The sequence below is a fragment of the Salvelinus sp. IW2-2015 genome, linkage group LG30, assembly GCF_002910315.2.
Source record: "Salvelinus sp. IW2-2015 linkage group LG30, ASM291031v2, whole genome shotgun sequence".
NCBI lineage: Eukaryota > Metazoa > Chordata > Actinopteri > Salmoniformes > Salmonidae > Salvelinus > Salvelinus sp. IW2-2015.
In genome coordinates this window covers 10094252-10113858 of record NC_036869.1, presented here as the reverse complement: position 1 = coordinate 10113858, position 19607 = coordinate 10094252, and the positions used below count along the sequence as shown (strand labels likewise).

Sequence of the window (19607 nt, the reverse complement as noted above, 5' to 3'; positions counted from 1 at the left end):
TGATGATGATGATGATTGTTCACATATATAGTCCACCTGTATCATATATAGTCCACCTGTATCATATATAGTCCACCTGTATCATATGTATCATATATAGTCCACCTGTATCATAACTCTGTAAGTAGCCTATTGAGAGGATTGTAAAATGCACTATCTGCTCTCTGTTGACCCCATATCCTTTACTAGCCACCATATTTGGCCCCTAGTAGGCTAAAAAATATATAGGGCCACAACAAGTACATGTTCAATCAAAGGAGTCGTATGATACATAACGCCAACATTCAAAAACATGTCCGTATCAGTTAATGAATTGTCCAACGTGCGCCAAGTCTGTACTAGGGTCACAAGGCGAGCCAATCGAAACAAAGGATACAGAGACGACAGTAGCTCCACCTCTCCCTCTTTCCAACTCCGCTGGTTGGTTTATACATGTATATAATCCCAGAGCTGACCCAGAAAAGTAACTCCGGTGACGGTGACACGTACTAGAAACTCATCTCGCTCGCTCCACAGTGCACTAATTCGATGAAATACATGTACCTGGAGCATCGCCTTTGGAAGTAAAGACGGAAATCCAATACCAGAAGCAGAACTCAGTAGAACTTCAGAGCAAGGACAATTAGCTGGTAAGCGTTGTCTAGTGAAGGGGAAATTCATTGCAGAGAGAGATTGAAATTGAATTGAGAGAGAGAGAGAGAGAGAGAGAGAGAGAGAGAGAGAGACCGTGTCATATTGCTGAGGGAAGGTAGGAGAACCATTGTTCGGTTGATTTTGTTTTTATTTGCGATTTCTTACGTAGCCGATTGTTCAGACACCCGCAATATTGCAGTGATACTGTATAATAAATTACTAAACAATTGAACTGTATATATTGAAAAATCGAGTTCACTTAAACGGCATTATTATTTTTGTTGTTATGTGGTATACGTTTTTTTTTTTTTTTTTTTTTACTGTTCAATGAAATCGGCCCCTATGCAAATCCCTAAACTACACGGCTAAAATCTTTTTAATTATAACCTCGATAATTATTTGATGCTCCCCATTTAGCCTTTTGCAAAATGTGGCATAGACGGAATTAATGTTAAGATCCCTAAATGTTTACGCGTGCATAGCCCAAATACAATTGTATGGATTTTGTCCGACTGTTGACAATACCAATCCACTGTGTTTTCTATCTAAATGATTGAGATTTTAGAAACGATTGCATCGGATCGTAGCTATTTTTTTATTGCTAAAGCACAAAGAGGTTTGAACGGAAACCTTAGCGCCAGGGGCACTGGAGTTCATCTTTGGGGAAAAGAGAAGAACGAAACACGGAATTCTTTGTTTTCAAGCAGACAGTGAAAAGACAGAGACATGTACAGAGCCACACTCCTATGGTATCCAAAGGGCTGCACCATCATATTGTATCCATGCAGTGATAGAGACACGCACGTTATTAACGATGTCATTCATTTTTAACCTTGCGTAATTGTGCGTGGGAAAATTATGCGTTGATGTGCCATTTTAATTCTGGTGTTACAGAGGTGCCACAAATACAGATTATGTTCTGAATTAATGAATCGTAGCGCATTGTCTTTAATTTTTCTTTCCATTGTATTGTTCCCATAAGCAAAAATTGTAATGACCATCTTGTTCATTCGTCACTGCTTAACGAAATGTTTGTAAACGTTGGTTTCCTTTCGCGCGGATGCATCCTACTGTCATAGTGCATGTAGGACCTTATTTATTACTATGTAACTACCGATTAAAATTCGACAAACGATCCTCTGCGTCCTTTCAACGAAAAAGGTATGGCTGGTATTTCCCACCGTGCAATAGGCTAAATACTGGCAGCGGATACATGCAGTAGGCTATGCGTAATGTTGTTGTGGTCAAAATTACAGTCAAACCAAAGTGTAAATGCCCCTTAAACGTCATCTGAATAAATGTCAAGGAATACTGACTCAACACTGTTTGAAATACTCATAGTATACTGTCTATCGCTATTGAATACTGTTAAAAGAACAGTCATGGTATAGGGCTGTGTTGGGAAATGTTATGTTCTCAGGGGGCTGTATCCCTCAGATTTATCTGATGGTGTAGAGAAAGGGGGATACCTTATCTTCCACATTTTACCCAACCCCTCTGAATCTGAGAGGTGCATGGGCTGTTTAATCGACTTCTTAATTAACTGTCTTGCTCAAGGGCAGAACGGCAGATTTTCCCACCTTGCTGGCTCGGGGATTCGAACCAGTGACCTTTTGGTTCCTGGCCGAATACCCCCAATCAATCCACTTATTCATCTATTCCACTACTAGCACACTACTTTTGCAACTAAAATGCAACATTGATCCTCCTCCTCCTCCGCAGGGTGACAGTAAAGGTTTCGATGTAAATGTTTTTATACAGAGTCATCATCATAACTAACGTAAACATTGTCCTTCCTCCTGCAGGGTGACAGAGAAGCCATGGCAGACCACATGATGATGCCCATGTCCCACGGCCCTGCAACGGCCCTCCACGGCTACAGGATGGGTGGTATGGGCGGCCCTCCTCAGCACGCCGTGCCCCAGCCTGGCCTCCGCACCCTCCCCAACGGCCAGGTCATGCACTACGGCAGAGTTCCGCAGACCTCCATGGAGGCCGCCATGAGGCAGCGGCCCGGACTGGGGATGGTGGGGCCGGCTGGGATGAACGGTCAGGTGAACAGCCAGGTCAACGGGGCTCAGATGGGAGGACACCACCACCAGATGAACCAGATGATGTATAACCAACAGCATCAACAGCAACAGCAACAGCAACAGCAACAGCAACAACAACAACAACAACAACAGCAGCAGCACCACATGCAACAGCCCCAGCACCCCCAGCAACAGTACCACCCCAGTGGGCTCACCTCCCAGCAGCTCATGGCCTCCATGCACCTCCAGAAACTCAACACCCAATACCATGGACATCCACTGGGGCCGGTCCAGGGCCATCACATGGCCAACGGGGCCCAGTACAGAGTAGGGCCGGGTCAGCTGGCCAGCATGCAGCACATGGGTCAGGGTGGGCCAGGTATGGTGCTGGGACAGAATATGGACATAGACCTCATAGATGAGGAGGTTCTGACAGCACTGGTGTTGGAGCTGGGTCTGGACCGGGTTCAGGAGCTCCCGGAACTGTTCCTATGTCAGAACGAGTTTGACTTCATCCCTGACTTTGTTTCTATGAAACAGCAGCCGAGCACCGTGAGCTGCTGAGAGATACACAACAGCCAGATCAAGAAAGACGCTGTAAAAACAGGCCGGCGCCCAGAGAAAGACTGAACCACAAACTAGACTAGCCACAGCAGCACATACAAGAGGATACAGACTATCTCTCTGTTCTGTGTGAGTTTAGGCTATCTGTCTGTGACCATGTATATTAGGCCTACAGAACACACTGACCTACTTGTGAATAGTAGGCCTACTAGGCCTACCTGTTTTTAAGATGAATTGTAAGGACAGAAAGAAAGGAGGAATAACAAAAACTTGCTCTGCATCAGGCTGGCATGAGATCTGAGCTCAGTCAGCCCAGCCACAGGTTGGCGCTCTCTCTGACGCAGTGGCCTCTGTCTAATCTGTACTGCCTTCCGTCCTGCCTCTGGGCTGCCACCCATGTCATAGTGTACTGTGTGTGCTGAGTTCTGTGGGATGATTGTAGACTCATTCAGCAGGACGGGAAGACGAGACAGACAAGCTGAGACAATACAAAGAAAGACTATCTTGCTTCACCTGGGACTACTAGATTCGATCTATGGCTTATAGAAATGTATTTATTTATGAATTCACCCCACCAAGTAGTTAGCGGACATTTGACAAATTGAGTTGTTAAAGAAGTTGGTCGTCTGATTATGAATTAGGCTGTTGGGGGGGAAAGAGTTGTTCAAAAAGATGCCTAACTATATTGTGTGTATGTTGAAGGCTGGTTCTTCAAAACAGGCTTGGAGGATTTCTTCCTCGTTACCTTAACATTTCCTTTAGTAAGAGCCTGGGGTTAGGTTTTGTTGGGTGGATGGGGTTAGTCTCTGATTGGTTGGGAGTTAACTGTGTTAGCCTGGGGGTCTGGTTCCTCTTCCTAACATCATCTGATGACATCATCAGAACAACATTCTATTTATCATTAGGCTGCAGTTATACAGAGCAATTTTCACGCAACTTTGGTAGCATGCAACTGAGTTGCTTCTTGATCGCTTTGTGAAACACCCTCTGCAAATAATAAGCAACTCAGTTGTATCCAGTTGCAACGTTTCAACTTTTTCTACTTGTTGCAAGCAACAGCCAATCAAAACAAATGCTTTTGTCACATGATCCATTTGAAGGTTCAGAACTTTGAGCCACTTGTCATGTCAACAACACATCTGTCAGTGCTACGGGAACTGTGATCAAGGTAGACAGAAGAGACATTTGCCAAACGGTAGCTGTGTAATTAAATATTGGCATCGGGGCTAGTTAAGGTTTATGTACATGCTTTGGCAGTCAATACATGTATTTTTTTAAGTGAACCCAGACCTCTTGGACACGTTTCAACTGATATTTTGTTTCCGCATGAACTGCACTAGCTCGCTAGTTAGCTTAGTTTGTTGCTAGCTTGGTTAGCTCGTTGCTGGCTAACTTGATAAAACAGTGCTGGCAATTTCATTTTGGCAAGATAATTAAAATGTACTGCCAGCATTTTGGCTAAATCAATCTTTATACAATAAGCAAATGGTTGGATAAACTAATAATTTATGAAATCCAGATGTAATGCAGCAGATGACATTGGGTGAGTTTAGAATTCTCAAACCATATTGAATGATAAAACAAAAGCAGCTTCAATTTGATTGGCTGTTGCATACAATTTAAATTGCATTTGAGTTGCTTTGTGTATCAGCCAAGTTGCTTGAAATGATGTCTCTTGCAACCTGCAACTGCAAATAAAGTTGTGTGTAAGTTGCTTTGTGTAACTCCACCTTAAAAACGTACGTTTCCTTGAATATTACATGTCCTCAGTTTAATCACTCGCAAAGTAGTGCAGCACATACACAGTAACATCTCTATACTAAGAGAACTACAAACAGACCATGCCTGTCTTAGAATACTGCTCTGAACACTGAGGGTCAGCTTCTACAGTCAAACAGCTAGATACTCTGTTTCAGTAGAGTCTTAATGACTACTTTATATTGTATCTCTACTGGTGGGCCGAGGGAATACACTGGATAGTATTTAAGGAACAACACACATAACATAACGGTGGGCTATTTTCTGTACATGTCTGTGACTGGCACAGAAAGCAAGGCAGGGGGAAAACCAGTACCTCTAGTCAGTCGCAGGTCATTCCCTGAGTCATAGAGCTCACTTTAGACTTTTAACAACATTGACCGTTAAAAGACATAAACACAAAGTGTTGGACTGTGAGAAGTACATTCATCTAGCGCTGTAGCTGGGGGGAATCCTAACCTCCACTGAATATTTACTTAGTCATGCATTGATGTCAATGGGAGACCAAGTGAACATTTGATTTAAGTAGAAGTTAGGATTTGCCCATCTGTGTGTGAACATCTTGTATGTGCAGCTTGCAAGGTTCTTCTTTAAGGGGAAGTGACTCGGTTTGGTCCTCTGACTTAAGCTTGGCCAATGTGCTGACTGGGTATGAAGACCTGGACAGTGAGGCTGCTTCAACTGCCTTGAACTGTAGACACCGTTCATTAGTCCAGTCTGTGGACACAGCATAGTGCTAGGCACTACTCCAGCAGTACTTGGTTGGTTTAATCGTTGTTTAAAGTTGCCTCTCTTTACCTGTGGCATTGATTTCATTACCGAAGGGCCAAACTCAACAGGGCAGAGCAACACAGACATGCACGCACTCACACACAGGTTGGTTGCTGTTTCCATAGATTTGCTTACTCGGCTGGTTCCCCTGTTTAGATTTAAATGACCAGTTCACACACGCTTGTCTTAATTGAGGTCATCCAGCATAACAGCCCCAATGACTTGGTAATTAGAAAACTTGGCACTCAAAAGTAGGGTGCTCTATATAGGGAATAAGGTGCCATTTTGGACGCACGCATGGTAATTAGAAAACTGTCTTTTTCTGTGGTGGTGCAGTGTTCTTTCCCCCTGGCCCCTGTGCATAATGATGTTTTTGCAAGGTTAGTGCTCCAGTGACTAGTACGAGAACTTCCTGTCCTGTTCTGTTGTTGAGTTATTTGTGGAGATGTCAGAACAGAGAGGTTGGAGGAGCAGTGAGGGGTTGAAGAGAGGATTGGGGGAAGGGGAAAGCTTCCCTCTGTAATGCATGAGTTGTAGTAATCTGTTCCAATACTAGAGCTACACTCACTGGTCTGTCAGCTCTTTTTCTAGCCTGGAATCCAAAGGGAATATTGTTGTATTTCACAATTGTTTCACTTCACTGAATCTGTGAAATAAAATGCATATATTCCGTTTGGATTCCAGGCTACTCTTAACCCCCTCTCCCTCCTGGAGATCTGCCATATTGCAGAGCTCTGAGCACAAACAAACAATGGACAACAGAAATTACACTCATCGTGGCAAAGGCCAACCATGGACATCCACTGGGGCCGGTCCAGGGCCATCACCTGGCCAACGGGGCCCAGTACAGAGTAGGGCCGATCCAGGCCATCACCTGGCCAACGGGGCCCAGTACAGAGTAGGGCCGGTCCAGGCCATCACCTGGCCAACGGGGCCCAGTACAGAGTAGGGCCGGTCCAGGGCCATCACCTGGCCAACGGGGCCCAGTACAGAGTAGGTCCATGCCAGCTGGCCAGCATGCAGCACATGGGTCAGGGTGGGCCAGGTATGGTGCTGGGACAGAATATGGACATAATTACCATATCTTGTAATTTCCTGTGGTCGGTTTATCTGTTACCAGGCTATTTATGGCTAACTTGGTCTTATATCTGTCTAGATCTGGGACCAGGCTTTTTAGGGCAGGTTCACAACCCCTCATGAAAAAGTAATCCATCACAATCTGAAAATAACATATTTTTGTTTGTCTTTTAAGGCTTAGAGAGATAGTAGCCTCTCAAAGTCATTTGATCACAACTATATCAATAATATTTCAGCCTTCTTGTGTATGGTGTCTATGTACTGTAGAATAGAGGTAAAGTTGACATAATTAAGGTACTATTCAAAAAAACATTGTCAGATATAATTGTTATTAAAGGCTGATGTTGATGTGTTTAATGACAAGAGATTAGGGTTTATCATCCATTTGACAAACAGGAGTGTTGATATAAATAGGTTGCCTGGTAAAACCAGACTGAATGCTGGGCTAACCATTAAGTGTGGCATTCAGTCTGGTTTACACAGGCTAACAAACAGTCACATTATAATAAGGGTTTGGGTACAGGACAGGCCTGAAGCTTTAAGACCTAGTAGACTGCATGTGAACATTGTGAAAAGAGATGTGATGTCACCACTTTTCCACACATCCGCTGAGAATGTACAGCAGAACGGAATGCAATGTGGGAGCTGAAGTCTTAAGATGGTGGATACATTTGTGAGATTGTATTGTAAAATCCTTGTTCCAAATTGCTCCACTTCATTTGGGGGTAATCCCCCACCTCCCAACCCCCAAAGGCTTTTTTAATGTTATTGATTCTATTTTAAGAAAATGTATTTATTTTCAACAACAATAAAATATTTATTTAAAGAACTAGCCAGAAWATGGAGTGTGTTTTAATGTGTATATGTCTGTCTCTGTATCTCTCTATGACTACTTGATGTGCTTTGAATAGTCCATGTATGACTTTGTACTGAAACTTCACCTACATCTGACAAAGAGACGATGAGTCTGACAATACCTCTGCTGTGGCACAGTGAGACATCTCAGTAGTGTCCATGTATGGGCTCTATAGCTGTCTCAATGGATATTGATGAATGGGAAACTATCATTAGATGACAGTGTTATAATGAACAGGTTTGACAGGTAGTTGTAGTTCATGTTTAGCATCAATACAAAGCAACAGTACAAGTTGAGGCTCATACAAAGTTGCCTGATGGTACTATTTCTACAGGAGAAGCCATGGTGATAATCCACAGACAGGACAGGGGCAGATGATATGTTAATCTGGTCATTGCTGAGGCTCACCTTGACCTAAATAGTCATATTGTATAACAGAGGAGGCTGGTGGGAGGAGCTATAGGAGGATGGGCTTATCGTAATGGCTAGAATGGAATAAATGGAACGGTAGCAAACATATGGAAACCACATTTGACTCTGTTCCATTTGTTCCATTCCAGCCATTAAAATGAGCCCGTCCTCCTATAGCTCCTCCCACCAGCCTCCACCATTGTATAACGACGTATCTGGGGCATAGTCCACTCCTAGTCAAGGCTATTCCAAACCATGGGCTGTCATACTGTAGCTGTACTAAGGACTGTGCTGAAATCAGAGTCCCTTTACCTGCTTTCTGTTCTGATCTTAATTTAGTAGGTTTTAACATTTCAAATGTACAATACCTGCTGTAAAGCCCTTATATCAGTCATTCAAGTCAGGTGTTGAGTACCTGTCTGTCTGTCTGTCCACCACAGCCTCCATAAGCTCCTCCTGAGTCACCACTCCTATTTTCACTGAAACAGGTGTTGACAGTTTTACTGTAATACACCACAGTCTAACTCTCTTTAAATTACCCTCAGGCTAGTGTAGTCATTCTAGAAAGGAGGATTCACTGCAGTGATGATTCTCAGCTATGTGCATGTGCTCATGTCTGGGTTTCCTCTGAAATGACCCTGTGGATGTTTGACTCTCCCTGTCTCAGAAATGACACTCCCTCCTTTCGCTCACACACGTCCTTCTGTTTCTCCCTATGTAACGACCAACCCTATTGGCTCCCTCCTGTCTCACCTCCCTCGCCGCTCCCTCCCTACTCCTTCCCATGTCTGTTTGTCCTGTGAAATGAACTACGCTGATAGCTGTTGACTGTTGACGCTCCTCTTCGCTCTCTCCTCATGGTGACTCACCACACACACCTGTGTAGTTGGCTCACTGATTAGATAAGGCCTTGCTAAAGGTAACTGACTGAATGACTGGTTGGCTGGGGTGATCTCATAGGTAGGCTGCATTGATAACTGGCTCATTCTCATACAGTGTTTACTTCACAGGAGGTTGGTGGCAGAACAGGCTTGTGATAATGACTGGAGCGGAATTAGCGGAATGGCACCAAATACATAAAAAACATGGTTTCCAGGTGTTTGATTCGATTCCATGTTATGTTATTATGTTATTATGTTATTAATCCATGTTATGTTATTATGAGCCGTTCTTCCCCCAGTAGTCTCCTTTGGTTTACTCAAAGTTTCTTTGTAGGTCAACTTAGATGTTTTCCCATTCAGAATAACGCTTCAGGTCAACCTAGATATGGGTCTTTCCATAAACTAGGGTACCAGTGACAACTTGTTACAGCTGTTGGTAAGTCGTTAATAATAACCTGCCAATTATTTTCACGTCATTACATGAAGATATAAAGGAGGAACATAGCTACTGTATATTCAATAGAATTTACAAGTGGAATTAAAACCTATGTTTAACCTTTTCTCATGGTTTGTGTCTTAACGAATTTGTCCAAATTCTTGCGACATAAAACATGACTATGTAAATTGTCGTTATATCATTGTCACGCCCTGACCTTAGAGATCCTTATTTATTCTATATGTTTGGTTAGGTCAGGGTGTGACTCGGGTGGCAAAGTCTATGTTTTCTATTTCTTTGTTTTTGGCCGTGTGTGGTTCCCAATCAGAGGCAGCTGTCTATCATTGTCTCTGATTGGGGATCATATATAAGTTGTCATTTTCCTTTGGGTTTTGTGGGATCTTGTTTTCTGTTTAGTATCTGAGCCTGACAGAACTGTGCGCTTTCGKTTTTTTGTCTTTGTTATTTTGTTTGGTGTCGTCAATAAAATTACGATGTACGCCTACAACGCTGCGCCTTGGTCCGGTCATTTATCATCCAATGACGAGCATAACAGAAGATCCCACCACCAACGGACCAAGCAGCGTGTCCCGGAGTGGAGGACATCATGGACATGTGAGGAGGTAATGTCAGGGCATGAGAGCCTGCCGTGGAAACAGGCGGAAGCAGCGAGGGAGGAACGGCGACGAGACCAGGAGTCACGGCAACTACGGAAGCCCGAGAGGCAGCTCCAAAAGATTTGGGGGGGAGAACACGGGGAAATTGGCGGAGTCAGGGTTTAGACCTGAGCCAACTCCCCGTGCTTACCGCGGGGAGCGTGTAACCGGTCAGGCACCGTGTTATGCGGTGATGGGCACTGTGTCTCCAGTGCGCATTCACAGCGCAGTGCGCTCTGTTCCGGCTCCCCGTATTTGCCGTGCTAGAGTGGGCATTCATCCAGGACGGATTGTGCCTGCTCAGCACTCCTGGTCGCCGGTGCTTCTCTTCGGCCCAGGATATCCTGCGCTGGCTCTGCGCACTGTGTCTCCGGTGCGCCTTCACAGCCCAGTGCGTCCTGTGCCAGCGTCCCACATTTGCCAGGCGAAAGTAAGCATCCAGCCAGGGCAGGTTGTGCCAGCTCTACGCTCCAGACCTCCAGTGCGTCTCCACGGTCCAGTGTATCCGGTGCCCGCTCCACGCACCAGGCTTCCAGTGCATCTCCCCAGTCCGGTGAGACCTGTTCCGGCTCCACGTTCCAGGCCTCCAGTGTGTCTCCCCAGCCTGGTAAGCCCTGTGGCAGCTCCACGCACCACGCACCAGGCTGCCAGTACGTCTCCTCAGTCCGGTGAGACCTGTTCCGGCTCCATGTACGAAGCCTCCAGTGATGATCCATGGTCCGAAGCCTCCAGTAATGATCCATGGCACGAAGCCTCCAGTGATGATCCATGGCACGAAGCCTCCAGTGATAATCCATGGCCCGGAGCCTCCAGTGATAATCCATGGCACGAAGCCTCCAGTGATGATCCATGGCCCGAAGCCTCCAGTGATGATCCATGGCCCGGAGCCTGCAGTGAAGATCCAGGGCACAAAGATCTAGATCTTGTTTTCTGTTTAGTATCTTAGCATGACAGAACTCTGTCTTTGTTATTTTGTTTGGTGTCGTCAATAAAATTACGATGTACGCCTCCCACGCTGCGCCTTGGTCCGGTCATTTATCATCCGACGACGAGCGTAACAATCATATATTAATTAAGCATTAATCCGTTAAATTAGACATTGAACTTGAAGACTGTAAGAATCCCGGATCTAGCTGTCGGACAGTTTTTTCATAGAGATTTCAGAAGTGCAGTGTACCTACGTAACATTTTGTGTCTCCCTATGTTACGGGGTGAAAACAGTTTTCATGGGCACGCAAATCCCACAAATGTATATGCTATTGCAAAATCGAAGGCTTCACCGTACCTTGATACTTAAAACCTATATGACTTTACTTGGTTCTTCAATAATTATGCATGATAGAGTACCATAGTATGAGTCATAATACCCATACTGTACAAACTAGCAGTCAAACAGGGAAATGGTTCGTTTTTCCATCATTAATTATTTCCATAGGGGATTTTATAAACACTTAAAATAAGGTCTGTGTTTTGTGTAGGTTTATCCTGGCATGATATTTTGATAACCGTGTAAATCTCTGTAGGACAAGATTACTTTTATCAACATATTCGCCTCTATTTACCCCCCCCCAAAATGAAAGGCTAATCATAAAGAACTACAAATGTCATAATGATCTGGACGAGACTGCCGAATCGAGGCAAAGGTAAGAATCTCTGGATTTAACTATCTAATTTTAGCTAAATGTATTAATGAATAAATTGAATACATTTCTTTAAATTGACATTTCTGTGCAAGTTTTAAATTGACACAAACAATACCACAATACACTAGCGAATGTGTCAGCTAGTGTTGATTTACAGGAGCTTACAGAAATGTGTAGTCTTGCATGATATCTACTTTCATGCTAATTAGCATGTTCGAATCAGAGAGTAAATAGAGCCTAATATATTGATAAAAGTTAACTTGTCCGAGAGAAATTTACAGTGCCTTTGAAAAGTATTCACTCCGTTGGCGTTTTTCCTATTTTGTTGCTTTACAACCTGTAATTGAAACAGATTTTTATTTGGATTTCATGTAATGGACATAAACAAAATAGTCCAAATTGGTGAAGTGAAATTTAAAAAATAAAAAATAAATGAAAACTGAAAAGTGGTGGGTGCATATGTACTCACCCCCTTTGCTATGAAGCCCCTAAATAAGATCTGGTGCAACCAATTACCTTCAGAAGTCACATAATTAGTTAAATAACGTCCACCTGTGTGCAATCTAAGTGTCACATGATCTGTCACATGATCTCAAGTATATATACACCTGTTCTGAAAGGCCCCAGAGTCTGCAGCACCACTAAGCAAGGGGCACCACCAAGCAAGCGGCACTATGAAGACCAAGGAGCTCTCCAAACAATTGTGGAGAAGCACAGATCAGGGTTGGGTTATAAAAAGTATCAAACTTTGAACATCCCACAGAGCACCATTAAATCCATTATTAAAAAATGGAAAGAATATGGCACCACAACAAACTGCCAAGAGGGCCGCCCACCAAAACTGACAGACCAGGCAAGGAGGGCATTGATCAGAGAGGCAACAAAGAGACCAAAGATAACCCTGAAGGAGCTGCAAAGCTCCACAGCGGAGATTGGATTATCTGTCCATAGGACCACTTTAAGCCGTACATTCCACAGAGCTGGGCTTTACGGAAGAGTAGCCAGAGAAAAGCCATTGATTGCTTAAAGAAAAAAATAAGCAAACACGTTTGGTGTTCGCCAAAAGGCATGTGGGAGACTCCCCAAACATATGGAAGAAGGTACTCTGGTCAGATGAGACTAAAATTCAGCTTTTTGGCCATCAAGGAAAACGCTATTTCTGGCGCAAACCCAACACCTCTCATCACCCCGAGAACGCCATCCCCACAGTGAAGCATGGTGGTTGCAGCATCATGCTGTGGGGATGTTTTTCCATCGGCAGGGACTGGGAAACTGGTCAGAATTTAAGGAATGATGGATGGCGCTAAATACAGGGAAATTCTTGAGGGAAACCTGTTTCAGTCTTCCAGAGATTTGAGACTGGGACAGAGGTTCACCTTCCAGCAGGACAATGACCCTAAGCATACTGCTAAAGCAACACTTGAGTGGTTTAAGGGGAAACATTTAAATGTTGTGGAATGGCCTAGTCAAAGCCCTGACCTCAATCCAATTGAGAACCTATGTTATGACTTAAAGGTTGCTGTACACCAGCAGAACCCATACAACTTGAAGGAGCTGGAGCAGTTTTGCCTTGAAGAATGGGCAAAAGTCCCAGTGGCTAGATGTGCCAAGCTTATAGAGACATACCCCAAGAGACTTGCAGCTGTATTGCTGCAAAAGGTGGTTCTACAAAGTATTGCCTACGGGGGGATGAATAGTTATGCACGCTCAAGTTTTCAGTTATTTTGTCTAATTTCTTGTTTGATTCACAATAAAAAATATTTTTCATTTTGAAAGTGTTAGGCATGTTGTGTAAATCAAATGATACAAACCCCCAAAATCAATCTTAGGTTGTAAGGCAACAAAATAGGAAAAATGCCAAGGGGGTGAATATTTTCGCAAGCCACTGTACATGGTTATCAAAACGTCACGCCAGGGTAAGCCTACACGAAATACAAACCATATTTTAAGTGTTTCTAAAATCCTCTATAGGAAAAATGTATGGTGGTTAGATGGTTAGATTTAAAAGAGAAAGCATAAAGGTAGTGAGTTCATGTTTCCATATTTTTTTGTAGGACACCGAGTATACAGTGCGCAATTGTGTATGATAGACTATTGTGCAACACCAAACACTATTCCTTATAAATGATTTGGGATATAATCATAGCCGCAGGAAACAGGGGTGCTGAGGGTGCTTCAGCACCCCCGAAAAACCATTATAAAAATTTATAAATACAGGACCAGTTAAAAGTTTGAAGACATCAAAACTATGAAATAACACATATGGAATCATGTATTAACCAAAAAAGTGTTAAAGAAATCTAAATATATTTTGTTTTTGAGATTCTTAACAGTAGCCAACTTTAAACTTGATGACAGCTTTACAAACTCTCAACCAGCTTGATGAGGTAGTCACCTGGAATCATTTCAATTAACAGGCGTGCCTTGTTAAAAGTTCATTTGTAGAATTTCTTTCCCTCTTAATGCGTTTGAGCGAATCAGTTTTGTTTTGACAAGGTAGGGGTGGTATACAGAAGATTGCCCTATTTGGTAAAAGACCAAGTCCATATTATTGCAAGAACAGCTCAAATAAGCAAAGAGAAACAACAGTCCATCAACATTCTAAGACGTGAAGGTCAGTCAATCCGGAAAATTTCAAGAACTTGGAAAGTTTCTTCAAGTGCAGTCGCAAAAACCATCAAGCGCTATGATGAAACTGGCTCTCATGAGGACCGCCACAGGAAAAGAAGACCCAGAGTTACCTGTGCTGCAGAGGATAAGTTCATTACAGTTACCAGCCTCAGAAATTGCAGCCCAAATAAATGCTTTACAGAGTTCAGGTAACAGACACATCTCAAAATCAACTGTTCAGAGACTGCGTGAATCAGGCGTTCATGTTCAATTTTGCTGCAAAGAAACCACTACTAAAGGACACCAATAAGAAGAAGAGACCTGCTTGGGCCAAGAAACACGAGCAATGGGCATTAGATTGGTTGAAATCTGTCCTTTGGTCTGATGGGTCCAAATTTCAGATTTTTGGTTCCAACCGCCGTGTCTTTGTGAGATGCACGTGTGCGTGGTTCCCACCATGAAGCATGGAGGAGGAGGTGTGATGGTGTGGGGGTGACTTGCTGGAGACACTGTCAGTGATTTATTTAGAATTAAAGGCACACTTAACCAGCAGCRATACGACATAAAATAAAATAAAATAAAATTGTATTTGTCACATGCGCCGAATACAACAGGTGTAGTAGACCTTACAGTGAAATGCTGAATACAACAGGTGTAGTAGACCTTACAGTGAAATGCTGAATACAACAGGTGTAGTAGACCTTACAGTGAAATGCTGAATACAACAGGTGTAGTAGACCTTACAGTGAAATGCTGAATACAACAGGTGTAGTAGACCTTACAGTGAAATGCTGACTTACAAGCCCCTAACCAATAATGCAGTTGTAAGAAAAGTATGTGTTAAGTAAAAAATAGATAAGGTAAAAATGGAAAATAAAAGTAACAAATAATTAAACAGCCACAGTTAAATAACAATTGCGAGGTTATATACAGGGGGTACCGGTACAGAGTCAATGTGCGGGGGCACCAGTTAGTTGAGGTAATTGAGGTAATATGTAAATGTAGGTAGAGTTGAAGTGACTTTGCATAGATAATAAACAGAGAGTAGCAGCAGTGGAAAAGAGGGTTCTGGGTAGCCCTTTGATTAGCTGTTCAGGAGTCTTATGGCTTGGGGGTTGAAGCTGTTAAGAAGCCTTTTGGACGTAGACTTGGCACTCCGGTACCGCTTTCCGTGCGGTAGCAGAGAGAACAGTCTATGACTAGGGTGGCTGGAGTGTTTGACAATTTGTTGGGCCTTCCTCTGACACCACCTAGTATAGAGGTCCTGGACGGCAGGAAGCTTGGCCCCAGTGATGTACTGAACCCTATGCACTACCCTCTGTCGTGTCTTGCGTTCGGAGGCCAAGCAGTTGCCATACCAGGCAGTGATGCAACCAGTCAGGATGCTCTCGATGGTGCAGCTGTAGAACCTTTCGAGGATCTGAGGACCCATGCCAAATCTTTTGAGGACCCATGCCAAGTCTCTTGAGGGGGAATAGGCTTTGTCGTGCCCTCTTCACGAATGTCTTAGTGTGTTTGGACCATGATAGTTCGTTGGTGATGTGGACACCAAGGAACTTGAGGCTCTCAACCTGCTCCACTACAGCCCCGTCGATGAGAATGGGGGCATGCTTGGTCCTCATTTTCCTGTAGTCCACAATTATCTCCTTTGTCTTGATCACGTTGAGGGAGAGGTTGTTGTCCTGGCACCACACGGCCAGGTCTCTGACATCTTCCCTATCGGCTGTCTCATCGTTGTCTGTGATCAGGCCTACCACTGTTGTGTCATCGGAAAACTTAGTGATGGTGTTGGAGTTGTGCCTGGCCATGCAGTCATGAGTGAACAGGGAGTACCRGAGGGGACTGAGCACGCATCCCTGAGGGGCCCCAGTGTTGAGGATCAGCGTTGCGGATGTGTTGTTTCCTACCCTTACCACTTGAGACGGCCTATCAGGAAGTCCAGGATCCAGTTACAGAGGGAGGTGTTTAGTCCCAGGGTCCTTAGCTTATTGATGAGCGTTGAGGGCACTATGGTGTTGAACGCTGAGCAGTAGTCAATGAATAGCATTCTCACATAGGTGTTCCTTTTTGTCCAGGTAGGAAAAGGAAGTGTTTGAGTGCAATAGAGATTGCATCATCTGTGGATCTGTTGGGGCAGTATGCAAATTGGAGTGGGTCTAGTGTTTCTGGGATAATGGTGTTGATGTGAGCCATGACCAGCCTTTCAAAGCACTTCCTAGCTACAGACGTGAGTGCTACAGGTCGGTAGTCATCCCCTCTGGTTCGGGCTTAGTGGGACTTTCATTTGTTTTTCAACAGGACAATGACCCAACACAGACATCCAGAATGTGTAAGGACTATTTGACCAAGATGGAGAGTGATGGAGTGCTGCATCAGATGACCTGGCCTCCACAATCACCCAACCTCAACCAAATTGAGAGGGTTGGGGATGCAGCACTCCATCACTCTCCTTCTTGGTCAAATAGCCCTTACACAGCCTGGACATGTGTTTTCGCTCATTGTCCTGCTGAAAAACAAATTGACGTCCTACTAAGCGCAAACCAGATGGGATGGCGTATCGCTGCAGAATGTTGTGGCCACCATACTGGTTAACTGTGCCTTGAATTCTAAATAGATCACTGACATTGTCACCAGCAAAGCACACCCACACCATCACTCCTCCTCCTCCATGCTTCAGGGTGGGAACCCCACATGCGGATATCATCCGTTCACCTACTCTGCGTCTCACAAAAGACACGGCGGTTGGAACCAAAAATCTGAAATATGAACTCATCAGGCCAAAGGGCAGGTTTCCACCGGTCTAATGTCCATTGCTCGTGTTTCTTGGCCCAAGCAAGTCTCCTCTTCTTAATGGTGTCCTTTAGTCTCTGTTTCTTTGCAGAAATTCGACCATGAAGGCCTGATTCACGCAGTCTCCTCTGAACAGTTGATTTTGAGATGTGTCTGTTACTTGAACTCTGTGCAGCATTTATTTGGGCTGCAATCTGAGGTGCAGTTAACTCTAATGAACTCATTCTCTGCTGCAGAGGTAACTCTGGGTCTTCCTTTCCTGTGTCGGTCCTCATAAGATGCCAGTTTCATCATAGCGCTGGATGGTTCTTGCGACTGCACTTGGACCTGGTCTTTTACCAAATAGGGCTATCTTCTGTTTACCACCCCTACCTTATCACAACAAAACTGTCTCAAATGCATTAATAAGGAAATAAATTCCATAAATTAACTTTTAACAAGGCACACCTGTTTATTGAAATGCATTCCAGGTGACTACCTCATGAAGCTGGTTGAGAGAATGCCAAGAGTGTGCAAAGCTGTCATCAAGGCAAAGGGTGACTACTTTGAAGATCTCAAATATAAATTATTTGGATTTGTTTAACACTTTTTTGGTTACTATATGATTCTATATGTGTTATGTCATAGTTGTGATGTCTTCACAATTATTCTACAATGTAGAAAATAGTAAAAATAAAGAAAACCCCTGAAATGAGTAGGTGTGTCCAAAGTTTTGACTGGTACTGTATTTTTTTTTTTTTTTTTTTACCAAAGTAGTGCACTGGGCTTTTAGTCTTTATTAGTGGACAATATTACATTGTAAGCGCAGGCAAAATTATCTAAATCTGTCCCGCTGAGCCCAGAACATCTTCCTTGCTATGGATATAATGACAACCAATGACATAGTCTTTGGGGCTTGTTCATATGATCATGAGCAATGAGAGTGCATGAAATACATTTTAAACAAAAAAGGCTTTGAATTGGTCCATACTTGAACTTTAATTATGGAGTCAGAAATAAAAAACTACTGGAATAGGCCCTTCTTGGAAATCAGCGATCTTCTCATTGGTTGCTTGAAAAGATCCTTGAAATTTTCGTAGCATTTATAAGTTCTCTGCTCCTTCCTGATTACGATTTTTGATTGGGGAGGGAGGGGGGGGGGGGGGGGTTCTTATATTAGGCTATATGGTACAATTATGTAAATTATACAATTGTATAACATTGAGGTCCTTGAAAAAAGTACAGTTAGTGCTTGAAAAAGTTAGTGAAAGTTCTTGAATGTGTGTATGAACCCTGCTTAAAGAATGTATAGTCCTAGGCCTATGTTGTTGTATAGGTGAAGTTATGGGCTTATTTGCATATATTTTTTACAATGTTTAAATGTTTATCCCAATGTCACATATTGGCCTCATTATTGATGGAAAGACCCATATACAACCAGGGCCTTTAAATGTACAATGATGTTGGCTTTATATCAGGGAAAAGTAAATATCTTTACAGCAAAGTGTTGGTGCTACAGTCACCCATGTGTCTACTCTAACGCATGTCTTATGAACAGTTTGCAGCCACACAACCTTCCCTATTTTATGGCTAGTGCACATGAAACCCCTATGTAACCAGCTTTACTCCTTGTGAAACATTAAAGTATTGCTAAACTGAGAGAAGTCCAAAGTTTTTTAGCTTTCTCCTCTCTCTCTCTCTCCTCTATCTCTCCCCTTTTCTCTCTCCTCTATCTGTTTCCCCCCTCTAAATTAAATTCAATTTAAGGGCCCTCTCTCTCTCTCTCTCTCTCTCTGTCTTCTTCTTCTTTATCCAGGAATCAGCATGATTCACCAGACACAAGTATTTGGACTGAAGCCATCTCTCCAGTCTCTGTGATTTCTGTATGGTTGTCTGGACATCACCAGCAACCTGCAACGGCTCCTAAATGCATCAGCAGGCCTCCCTCTCCCACCCTGCCCTCTCACAACCCCCTCTCCTCACCCCCTCCCTCCCCCATTCCTCCCCACCCCAATACCTCAGCCTGACTCCCATGGATGGCATACTGTGTCCTTGAGGACTCTCCCTCTCTCTGACAAAGGCCACCCCTACCGAATATCTCCTCATATTCTCTTCTCTGCCTCCCTGTGTCTGTCTGTTTGTGTCTGTCTGTTTGTGTCTCTCTCTCTCTGTATGTCTGTGTCAGTCTGTCTCTCTACCTCTGCTTTTCAATGACATATGGAATTGGAAATTCAGGTCACTTACTGAATTGAACCACATTTATCCAGACGCTTTTATTTTCTTTCGACAACCAACCCACCCTTCAACCATACCAAATGAAAACGCATTCAGTGTAAAATAACTAATTAGACATATGTAACTGACTCACTGTTGAGTCAGTGTTGTCCAGGGTTGAGCCAGCCATGCTGACTGTGTGTCACTAGCTTTTGTCTGATCAGTAATAGGCTGATAGGCCTCCAGACATGGTAGGTGTCTCCAGACATGGTAGGTGTCTCCAGACATGGTAGGT

At 43.6% G+C, this 19607-nt stretch overlaps 1 protein-coding gene across 1 annotated transcript; it reads left to right on the top strand.

Moving 5' to 3' along the window:
• The first annotated feature begins 459 nt into the window (after positions 1-459).
• Positions 460-3833, top strand: LOC111954910 (cbp/p300-interacting transactivator 3). Its single transcript, XM_023974826.2, has 2 exons — positions 460-629; positions 2439-3833. The coding sequence occupies exon 2, from the start codon at positions 2454-2456 to the stop codon at positions 3228-3230; it is 777 nt and encodes a 258-aa protein (XP_023830594.1). The 5' UTR covers positions 460-629; positions 2439-2453; the 3' UTR covers positions 3231-3833.
• Positions 3834-19607: the final 15774 nt, after the last annotated feature.

Coding starts and splice junctions, on each gene's coding strand:
- LOC111954910 (XM_023974826.2), top strand. CDS start 2,454: ATGGCAGACCACATGATGATGCCCATGTCCCACGGCCCTGCAACGGCC.